Source organism: Protopterus annectens, chromosome 8.part0, assembly GCF_019279795.1.
Source record: "Protopterus annectens isolate FY-2018-M chromosome 8.part0, PAN1.0, whole genome shotgun sequence".
In the NCBI taxonomy this organism is placed as follows: domain Eukaryota; kingdom Metazoa; phylum Chordata; order Ceratodontiformes; family Protopteridae; genus Protopterus; species Protopterus annectens.
The window spans coordinates 1429746436-1429759227 of NC_056741.1; the positions used below are offsets into that span (position 1 = coordinate 1429746436).

General features: G+C 39.4%; 1 protein-coding gene across 1 annotated transcript in view; it reads right to left on the reverse strand.

Moving 5' to 3' along the window:
- LOC122808102 overlaps positions 1-12792 on the reverse strand; it is a 447249-nt gene that overhangs the window by 95084 nt on the left and 339373 nt on the right. The window contains exon 9 of the mRNA XM_044079073.1: positions 9979-10107. Coding sequence (XP_043935008.1) covers positions 9979-10107 — 129 coding nt within the window. The remainder of the gene's footprint in view (positions 1-9978; positions 10108-12792) is intronic.

Sequence of the window (12792 nt, forward strand, 5' to 3'; positions counted from 1 at the left end):
AAGAGCACCTCCTCACTCTGGGGGTTTGTATCTAGGTACTGTATGGCCTACATCATCAACTACTGTGAGCTGACCACACACTGATTGCCCTGGATATACATATCCCACCTCCATCACCAGCACAAACGACTATAGTGCATAACATTACAGATACAAACTTTACACTTTGTAACAGTGACATGGTATCCTTTCAGCCCACTGGGCCAGTGGCAGATACAACCCACAATGCTGACCCCTACACAATTGCTTTCTACAGACATCTTCGAGAATGCATGGATCATGCAATCCCATATATGACCAAGACACTCTCCACAAAGGGACAGCATCCTGTCTGGTGGACCCCAGCCATAGACAGATTGTATTACAGAAGATGGAAGCTACTGCAAGACAGAGCATAATTCCATAAAGGGAGGGCATGTCTGAGCAGCACTAGTAAGGATCTATTTTCCATCATACAAACATCCATGGGCAACTTTGAGAGGGAAATCAAGAGGGACACTACAGATAACCAGAAGGCCTTCTTCAGTTATATTAGCAACCTGGTCAGGATCCATCCTCTATGCCCATAGTTAGTACACAACAACACATATTTCACTGACACCACAGATATTGACAACATTGTGGCAGACAGGTTCAGTGCAGGTGTCACCCCGCCCTCTCCCCCAAAATAAGACATAGTTATCCCAGATGACTGTAACCTCCCTGTCATCACAGATGTCCAGGTGAGTGCCACCCTCAGGACAGCAGAATACACAACATGAATGGGACCTGATGGTATCCCCAGTTGCATGCTACATAAACTCTGACAGGAGCTAAACACACATATAGAAGTGCTATGTAACACTAGCCTGACTACAAGATATGTACCTGTACACTGGCGCACAGCAGCAGTGGTTCCACTCCACGAAGGAGGCACCTCAACATACCAATACAATACAACACAATACATTACATTACAATACAATACTATACAATATGCTATTGCCCCTGGGACTACAGCAGCATACTGTTCTGCTACCCTGACCATTGTGACACATGTGGTGTGATGGTACCTGCTGCTGTCACACAGTTACACAGGGTGACTCATATAGCATATTACCTATCTGACTAACATTCAGCAGGGGTATGTGTGACATGTACTCATGGGGAGTCTTGCTTCTTAACACTGTGTGGTTTATTGCCGGGTATGTCTTATCTGTGGGTACGTACTCTTACCTCCACATGTGCACTTTATTGCAGTGGCACGGACGGCACACAGCAGACATTTAGGTTGTGGATGGTGTGAGGTGTTACTATGGTTGTTGGACATCTGTCAAGGGTGTGACTTACATATGTAAATCCGGGAGTGGTAACCTCTATGTGGGTAGTATATGTGTACTCTGTGGTGTTGTCAGTCACTGTGCATTGGTAATGTGTTTGAGTGCATTGTCACAGTGTTGTACATGTCACTGTGTCCTTCTCCATATCTGTAGCTGTCATGTGAGGTCCATACCATGGCATCCATTATGTGGTGTGGAGTGGTACACCGACCTACATGTCCATAGCTGACACACCATGTCCGCTGACACATACCATGTGCAGGTATTCCAGGGATAGTGTGCCACTGTGAATATCATTGGGGCCACTATTGTACACATTTATGACCCTGTTCACCCCTGACACATGCAGTGGTGGGCAGCCAATCACATATCTGGTGGTTACTGATGTAGGTGATCTGGAATGTGGTATGGTACTCCGGTTTTGACACTGGTGTTCACTCCATGCCTTTGTCACCAGGCACCTGTTGCAATACATCTGTACACATGTGCCTCACTCAGAATTTATATACATCTCTCTCTCTATATATCTATATATATATATATATATATATATATATATATATATATATATATGTATATAGATTTATCTATATGTATATATATATATATATATATATATATATATATATATGTCTGTATACATATACACACATATATATATATATTGATGTACATATATTGCTATAGATGTGGACGGCGGGACACAGAGTGGGTGTGAGTGACAGAGGGGGTGAGACAGGCTGTGTTGCAGGTCGTCATATACAGTCATACCTGTAGATAGTCAGATCAGTCTATGTATATGTATCTACATATATCTATATCTGTATGTGTGCATTACATAGATATGTTTGTACAATATTCTATCTACATCTGTCTATGTATTCCTACATCTCTCTCTATGTATGTATATATATATATATATATATATATATATAGATATAGATATATATATATATATATATATATATATATATATATACATACATATGTTGGCATACATACGTATCCATATGTTAGACAGGTATATCAACATATTTGTCTACCATACTGTATACACACACTAACATACTGCTAAACATACATAACTGTGAAACCTACTTTGTACATGGCACTACAACCTACAATCAACCAACATTGATATGTGCGCATAGATGCTCTCACATACAAATGTATGTACAGCCTTCACTGATAGTTGCTGTATGTCCCCTGCCCTTTACACATCTTCATATACATATGGATACAGACCAATGACACATATGGAGGGTTCACAGTATGTAGACCTTTATAGTATTACTTTACATTACCTGTGTTTGTCACAGCTGCTTGTGTTGCCGTCTGGTTCTCTGTCCTGCTGCTCCACTTCCCAGTTGTCAGCTTTCAGGTAGCTGTTGCTGAACAATTTGTTTGTTTCTGCTTAATTGCAATTTTCTCTGTCTCTGTCTCTCTCTCTGTCTGTCTCTCACGTCCTTTTCAGGGTGCAATGAAAGTATTGCATGTGTGGACTGGGAGTACAGCATACTTTTGTAGGTATCTGCATATGCCCATGTGATGGCCTCTGCACCAGTTGTTAGCCAGCATTTGCTAATTGCATGCAGCCAGTTGTGTACTGATTGCAGTTCTCACTGTGATTTCAGAACAGTGCTATAAAAAGGTATGTGAGATAGGCGTAGCCCTTTCAGATTTTAAGGGCAGGGACCATGCTGTTATGCTGTGGACAATGTTCTGTGAGTGTAAAGGTTGGTATCTCTCTCATATTTCCAGGTGTGTTGTAGATTAACATTCCTCCATTCATTTCTCCAGTTTCCTGTACTAACTGTGTATGTACACTGACACCTACAACTACTACTACTACTGGTGTCCGCTCCAGTTACCTTTTAGTTAATAAGGAACCAAAAAGCAAATGGCAAAAAGCAAAGAACGAAGATTCCACAGCACACAATTAGTCCCGGTCTGTTCAGACCATCGATGAAATAAAATACGACTTTGCAGTCCAATAATGGAAGTGACTATGCAGTCAAACAACACACGATGCTAAAGACTCCAAAAAGGTATAAAAAATCTGTTTTATTGGATCCACAAGTTAGATGGTAAGCGCTTTCGCAGTAAATGCTTTCTCAAACCAATACATTTTCTTTCAAAAAAGATTTGAATATCCAAAAAAGAAATACTATGTGATGAATATTCCATAGTAAAACTAAGGAATGGTATTAGCTGGTTTACCTCTGTTTCAAAAATAAGTAAATCATGAACATTGCCCTGCCATAAGAAAAAAAAATTATACACACACACATATAGATTTATTTTTATATTACTAGTTATTTTAATATATGTATACATCATGCTTTGTGATATGTGTACATAGGTATATATAACATAAGGTCATACAAGTATTGTATTAAGTGAAAGTTTTTAAATTGTATCTTAGACATGGATAAGTGCTATTCTGCGACATAGTGTTTTCTACTATATTTCACATATACATATTCTATCATATTTAATAATATGTATATTTCATTGATGTGAAGTATTGCATACTTCTTTAAGAGGTTAATTGTTTTCAATTTTCATGTTAGAATCAGCTGAGTATATAAGGAATGCATTTTTTGAAAGAAAATGTATTGGTTTGAGAAAGCATTTACTGCAAAAGCGCTTACCATCTAACTTGTGGATCCAATAAAACAGATTTTTTATACCTTTTTGGAGTCTTTAGCATCGTGTGTTGTTTGACTGCATAGTCACTTCCATTATTGGACTGCAAAGTCATATTTTATTTCATCGATGGTCTGAACAGACCGGGACTAATTGTGTGCTGTGGAATCTTCGTTCTTTGCTTTTTGCCGTTTGCTTTTTGGTTCCTTATTAACTAAAAGGTAACTGGAGGGGACACCAACAGTTCTTTATTTAATAGATTTATTCTGGCTTTTACACAGTTGGTGTTCTTAGCGACAAGGTGTGCAGCAGGTTTTATTTTTATTTTTATTCCTATACTACTACTACTGTTAATGTGTGTGTGTGTGCTTTCCTTTCACTTTTGCTTGCACTTTGTTGCTAAGGCTTCAATAGTTGCCCTTTACAGTCACTACTTGTATGCCTGCTAGGTGTCTTGACTGTAGTGTGCTGCTGTAGCTTTCCTATTTTCCATGTACATTCACACCTTGGAATGCTTGCTATATCTGCTAGGGTGTTACAGCATGCAGTGTGGTCTGGCCATGGTGTGGGCCTTGACATCTATTAGGGTATTTGCGTATGCTGCTGAGCAGGCCCCAGAGACTTTCAGGTTCATCTGTTATGTGCCTCATGGAATGGTACATATCAGTGGGGTACACCCATTAAAATGTCTGGTATGCTGCAGTTGTGACTGTGGGTTAGCATGAGCATATGTATTACTACACTTTTTCTGCCATGCAAGTGATGAATACTTTCAGGACTCCATAGTTACCATTGCATGTGTTACACCTTTCTGCCTACTGTTTGTACATTTCACATGGGGTCTGTGGGGCATCCCTGTAAGTCATTCACTGTTGCTATGTCTAGGCTCTTAACTATTCAAATATGGTGGTGTTAGACCCATCATGTGTACAGATATTTGCAGGTTGTCCACATTTCTGCCTCATATTTTGGTCAATATCTCATGCACACCTTTTTCTGGCAAGTCACTCTGGGCTCAAGTCAGAATATGGTGACAAACATTCAAGTTTCAGACTGCATACCCTTCCAAACATCCCACAAAGTGCAGACCCTGTTACTCTCTGAACTGTCTGCGTTTGTTGTAACATTATTTGTAATGTGTCCCTGGTTTTGGGCCTTTACTCCACATATTTTATTACTTGGTCCAGATGTGTTCCTGTAAGAGGTTGTGGGGTATGGGCAGTGCTTATCCTGCTGTGAGTATGTGTGTGGCTTGCAAGGTGCTATAGTGACATTATTACCTACTAGCTTCCAACTAGCATGGCTGTTTCTGTTCACACACTACTATTATGGAAATCCACTAGTTTTGATAGTAATTCTAAATGGCATGCTTTGTGTACTACACATCTATATTCCCTTTACATTCATTCCTACTATTACATGATATATTTATTTTAGCACAATGTTCTTGCATAAGAGTCATGGCTTAGTGGTAAGTCATGTAGACTACTGTTTCCAAGGTCCTGGGTTCAGGACTCACAGTGGGATTTTATTTTGCTTTTGAGCTGAGTACAAGACCTGTCAATCAAAGTGACTAAGGCACTTTTAAGCAGTTGTAACTGGGTTAGCGCTGGTTTGCGCGGAGCTCACGCATGCGCACTGGTGGTTAGCTCCGCGCACACCCGCTTACAACCGCTTGAACGTGCTTACTCTTGCGCACACCCACGCTATTTTCTTTGAAAGAAAAGAAAATGGAGAGACAGGAAAGTGGTGAAAAAGGGGTCACAAAGAGGGTAAGACAGTAGGGAAACAAGCTTGGGATGTGCAGGAGGGATGTAGGTAAGGCCCATAGCTGCCCATTTCTACATCAGCAACAGCTGTGCATATGTATGTAATTGGTGTGACATTTGAAACCTTCCACCCCTGAGAGAGGTGTCAGGACAACAATAACATTTGTTGTACAGCCAATTGTAATTGATAGGTTCCATGTCCAGTAGACATGTGTGTGGAATGGGCAGCTATGTATGGGGCATAATTTTTTTGTGGGTACAGAGTGCCCTTTTTTTTTTTTTTTTTCAGGTGAGAGTGGTATGTCAGGTGAAGGAAGTCGGTACAGCTGGGGAGGTAGGTTGGGTAGGTAAACAGACAAGACAAACAAGACGCATACAGGGGCGGTGTATGACACGTGTGGGGGGGTTACTCAATTGACGGGGACGGAGGTTTGGATATCCAGAGCCCATGAGCCCACAGATGGCAACAGTGGAACTGATATCCCCACCCATAGGCAGTTGCCACTGTTCCTTCACTGCCCAGGACAGGGCTGTGCTGGGGACTGTGTAGGCGGGGCAACAGGCATGCCCGTTAGTTGCGCCACCCATGCCTTGAGCTGGCGTAGGGGCTCAAGAACAGAGTCCCGAATCTCCCTACGCACCACAGTCCAGACGCTACGGAGGGTGAGTGGTGGTTCTCCTCCGGCCACACTTGCAGAGGGGGGGCGAGCCCCATCCCCTGCAGCACTTCCACCCACAGGTGACACAGGGCCACCGGAGAAGGGTCCGGACTCGGCACTAGTGCCAGGTGCACTCGCCAGCTGAGGTGGGAGAGGTGGGTCCGCTGTAACCCGCCTTCCCTGTCGTCCTATGTTTTGCATTATGTCATGACAGTTTGGGTTAGTGACATATAATACCATTCACAATTAGTTGTAACAGCATGCATTAGTATTCCCATTAACCAAACACCCAGATATTCACACCATTTAACAGCGTGCATAACACATGCATAATTTGAACAGAAATACACAGTCCAACAACATGCAGGGTTAATTGATGGCAACAGGCCATCAGGTGTGGATGTATGAACAGGGCAGATGCATCAACAGACATGCAAATATATATGACTCAACAGGACAAATGTCCAGGGGTGTTAATTGTGATTGCACATACCATTTTCACGCGGAATGGGTTATATGTGGTTATAGGGTGGGGTGAAGAAAGTAATATTAACACCTTCGAATAACAATACATATGCTGTACATTTCTAAAAGCTACAGTTATATACACACTACTGTTCTAACTACAGTTTCCTATATGATAACTATTTCAACTTGGTGATAGGACTGTTACTGCAACATCAATATACATTTTATGGTTCTTCATACACATTCATATCTAGCTTTGTTCAGCTACATTTGCTTTATATAGCTGTATACAAGTGTGGATGTTTGGTATATCAGACAAACATCCTATCTGCATATTGCAGACTGAGAGCAACATATCCAGATTTTGGGACACACATTCCAGATGCAGCAACACTTTGAACAGATTTTGCTGTTTGGTTTTGAATCTCACATGCATTTCATTCTGTCTTGACTGCAGTATACTTTATTCAGGGGTTATTACTACTGTATTGCTGGATTCATGACACTTTCTCACACTCTCTCACTTGCTTTCATTTTACTATTCAGGATGGTACTTCTAGGCTTTATTGACATGTTTTACCAGTAGTTATTACAATCCTTTCCAGCAGTCTCACTTCTGTCATGTTTCAGTATTTCCACAGGGATATATTTCACACATGTGATTTCATCATCTTCTGCAGCTATACTTTTCAGCCTGCTGCAGGTTGTGTACTATTTTCTTACAGGCAGGGCATTTTTATTTCAGAATATATGTCGGACAGTTTCATGTTTAGGTTAAACTTACAGGCTAAAACACACTTTTGTAATCAAGCAATACTTGCATACACCTTCACACTGTTACTTGCAGATTTTATTGCTTACTGACTACACTGCACTCTTTTGCTGACTGTCATACTTTTATATTTCTTTACAGTTACTGGTAGTGGATTACTGACCTGCCTGGTGGCGCAACCGCACCAGCCTATCGCCATAGGCTCTGCGGTTCGCAGAACAGACACCTGCAGCTGTAATATAAATGAAGTAATATTGGAATACACATCTCCATAATATCAGCTAGTTTAATTTCTTACATACATAATTAAATGTTACTTAGTAGTGGGGCGTTGGGTGTTTGCCGGGCCTCCTGGATCCAAAGGTTCAGTTGGTCCTGCTTGCGTCTCTTCAGGTCCGCATGGTGGTGACGGACCTGCTCACCAGTCCTTGGAATCCCTGTGGCACTGGTGAGATCATGAGCCAACCGGTCCCACGCCTCAGCCCTGTATGCTCCCCAGAGGACCTGGCCCTGCATGAGTTGGGCCTCATGATTATAGACTAGGAGCCAGACCATGTACCTAGACTCCTCAACACCCCACCTTTGTGCTCGAAAGCGGCTACCCTCTCCTACTCCTGTCATTCTGCCTGCAGGTCAGTTCTACAATCGTTTATGCTGTGTATTCCTGCCTATGGGGCTTATATAGTCCATTTTTTCCGCACATATCTGTGATTGGCCATTTTGGAATTGTATCAACTTCAGTAAACCTGCATTGTCATGCTCTAGTTTGTATTCATTCCTATATATTAGCTATTATTGCATTTAAAGGTACTGCTGTCATGGCTTAGTGTTTCTGTACCTTGACTATGGTGTATAGTATCCTGGGTTCCAACCTGGCCACTGCTTTTTATTTTTCATGACTGTCTAGACATGCTGAGGGGTGTGTCTGTATAAAGGCAGTTTTGATACGGCTTGCTCAACGTTGCCCGTCGTTTAGCTTGTTTGCGCGTTGCGCAGCTCCGTGCAAATGGGGTACGCTGCTTTAAGCCTGATTTGGCTATCGGCACGCATATTACGCTCAGCTCAGTCAGGGGCACATAGATTTAGCGTGTTAGACCACTGCTCAGCTACGGGCACTCATTTTGCGCCAGTTAAACCACTGCTCATCTACGGGCACAAGCACTTACTCTGTTAAACTGTAGCTCAGCTATGAGCACATCTGGCATTTTTTCTTCTTTTGTTACCTCACATGTCTTCAATATAAATGGGCTATTTCATTACATTTTACATAAATTGTGGTTTTATGTGTACATATTTGTCAGGGACTTGTTTCCTGCTTATTTTGAAAAAAAAAATTGGTGTTGTGGGGGGCTTAAACCATGAATGCCTGCTCTTCAGCCAACATCTCTACCGCTATGCTATTGCTTCCTGGCTTATTTTGCATATTTAGTTCTTATATGCTTTCCCACTGACTGCTAACAGTAGCTGCGCTACGGGCACGCCCGTGCAAACGAGCACACTCACGGTTAAACATCTTTACAATTTAAAAAAAAAGATATAACATGGCCATTTATATATATTTTATGTTCATAGTCTGTGGGGGCATGTATTGTGTTGTGTTTATTCACATTTCCGTGGACTCTGTTGTGGGTGTTTACTTTGGGCACTTTTACACTTCTGGGGGCGTGTCCGCTTGCAAGGCTCAGCCTACGGACACGCCCCCTACTGTCTTACACGGACCGTGTTGGACTTAGGTGTGATTCAGTATGCTCTCATGAATATGCAAAGCATGCTGACATCATTCCGTTTAACTGCAGCCTCCGTGTAAGAGTTATAACTCTTACACGGAGGCTTCGTGAATCCTGGGATATGTTTTTTCATGACAATTTACAGACCAATTTATCTCTTCTTCTTCTTCAAGTCAAAGACAAGGATGTGTAAAAATGGAAGAATAAATGAGATTTACTGAGCAAAAATATTGTGATATAGAAGGCTAGGGATATAGCCCTTCTCCTTTTACTATTGCTAAAACACGCCTTTCATTATTGGCATCTATCATGTCTTGCAACTAAATCCCCTTGATTAATGCTGATTTATGAATAGTGTTGGGACAGATGGTCTAAGGCACATATTACCCTGCTGTTACACAGCTTGAACTCAATGATTTATACCACACTAAAAAAGCAACATCTCACTAACTTGCCACCATCATAACCAACTTCACAAAGTTGGATGCTTCAATAGTGTGTCCTAGGTAAAATAGAGCAATATATCTATTAAAATGTTTTAATATGAACTTTGGAAAAGAATTACATGTTTAAGCAACATATTTATTCTTGGCTTGTATACTGATTTTATAGTACCTGACTATGTAAATCATCTGGGTTTCCAGCAGCTGGATTAGTCAATGTTCTATCTTCAGTTTCCAGGATATAAGGAAGAATTTCTTCATTCACTCTACTTTCATGTTCTTCTGCTTGTGACTCCTGAATCTGTTCTCAAACAGACAATACATGTGACACTATTATTTTATTATTTATTTATTTTTTTTACATGCACAGGTCAAAAAAGCATATATCATAACAGACACAGTATAAATCAAGGATTCCTTACCTTTTCATTCAAAATATGAGCTGATATGCAAGTGGAAAAAAATGGAATTATGTTAAAGCTGCAGATGTTGAACTCAAACTAGCAACTATTGATTGGGGGTGGAGGGTCAATGAACCAAAATACTTCAGAATTCATACTAATACTTGATATAACAATGTGTTTGCTTGCAAGTCTTTCAGGTCTTGAAACCTTTTTTTATATTCAACATTCTTTTTTTTTTCCCAAAATCTCTTTATTTAAATTTTTTTTTTTCCAAATAATAACAACAATAGAATAACTCAAAAATACAAATAAACAATACAAATACATATCTAAAGAAAACAGACAACAATCTCATTTCGAGACAATTTTATATATATATATATATATATATATATATATATATATATATATATATACACACTAGAAGTCACTACATCGTCAAGTAAAGTATGAGAATTCTTATGTTCATTTGGTCTCATAAGGGATAGTGAAATGGGGATAGTCTATATAGAAAGTAAAGATAGAAATTCAACCATTTACTGTATGGTTAGGGAAAATATCTAGATACACATATACTAAGAGAAGGGGAAGATGCAAGAAAACTGGTTATACTACATTCATTTCTTATTAAAAGGTTAACTTTTCATGTCAATTTGTGGGCAAATTTTATTTGTCAAGAATTATATCTAGTAAGTAACCCCAATATTTTTGGTAATAGCGTATGTTTTTTGTTTTTGAATAAACTAATTTGTGAGATGAGATATATTTGATAGCAAGATTGCTAAAAGTTTCCCATGTAATTGGTGACATGACATTCCAATTATTTGTAATAAAGAATGTAATAAGGGCACACATCGTAATAAAGACATGTTTTAATATTTTTGGAAGTTGATTGATGTTAATGTGCAATATAGCTGTCTCCCATGTAAGGTATGATTTTTCATATCCCATCTTCTCTAATCTTACTCTCAAGGAACACCATAAGTTGTGTATCTTAGTACAGTTCCACATGACATGTAAAATATCAGCTGATTGATCCGGACAATGGGAACATATAGGTGAAAAGTTAGGAGTGAATTTATTTAATTTAGATAAGATATAATATAGATTGTTAGCATTCAACATTCCTCTAAAGGGCTTACTTCAAAAAATATTGAATACAGCCCCTGGTAGATATAAACCAATATGTCTTTCGAACTATGTGCATAAATCATCAGTGAATTGTGATTACATATGGTACTCTATAAGGTGTATGACACTATTGTCCTTGGATAAACTGCACTGAACAGAAAGTTGGCATGCTAGGTGAAGTATAACTAGCATGACCTCACTAGTGCTAAGGGACAAATGCATATAGCACCCACAAATGTCCAGTTATGCACTGCACAATTCATAAATGCACATATGCAAATAGGGTCTCGGAACAGATGCAATACACTTGATAGTGCCAGTCTGCATTACAGATTCAGACCCTAAATAAGCACCTGTTGTTGCAAGTCTCTGACCCACCCCTTTTGAAATCCATAATTCATGATGATATAGACATAACTGTAAGATTACAAACATTCATATATCTGATCCATGTCTCTGATCTGTGCTATATAGTATAATTGTGATGTCTGTGATTGACTGTATTATAATGTGGGGCACATGATTTTCAAAATAATAATTATGACAATGCAGACAATCAGGTGTATAACAAATTATATACATAACTACAAGCTAAAAGTGTGGAATACAGGTTGACTCTACAACCTCAGATTAGATTAGTCTCAGAAAAAAAACACTGACATTTTTGGCCTAATGGTTTTGATGGAAGCCAATACTTCTGTAGGAATGTATACTAGTAGTCCGAAGACCTTGTCTAAATTGTTCTTTTTGATTCAGAAGTTCCAGAGTGTGACTGCAAGAGGCACAAATGTATAAAATAAATAATAATTATACAAACTCTTCACATCTTATAGATAAAGAGTAGGCAGTCCCTAGAACTTGTAAGAAACAAAATCACTTGAGTGTACTTCAATATATTGATCATTATCATCATGGCATTACATTTTTTTTCATCTTTTTGTCAGGGAGTTTTGTAAACTAGAGTAATTTTGATTGTCCCTAATTAATACAAATATAGTCAATGCTCTGAAAATACATTTGCTTTCATGTGTATGCCTAGATCCAAGAACCATGCCCTGCCTTCCCAGTAGTTTATATTCCTGTCTCTTGAATATGTTTGCAAGAGTGAAAAAAAGTCAGGATTTTGACACTCCAGTCAGAAAAGTTTGTTTAACCGTACTGTAGAAAATACCGAATGGGCATAACAAAGCTAAATTTAGAGGAGGAAAATCAACCTTTGAAACTTCCAGTCTAAGCATAGCCTCAATCATATTTTCTAGCCTAGTTTCTTTTAGCACACTTTACTGCTACCCTCAGCAATTCAACCTGTTCCAATGGAAAGCAAGGGGTTTGTCTGACCTTTGAACTCTTCCCACAGGGTACACCTAGAGGCAAAACACGCAAAAGGCTACTAATTGGCTAAAGATGTATATCTGTAATCATCACTTGTAAAGAATAGGTAGAGATATTAT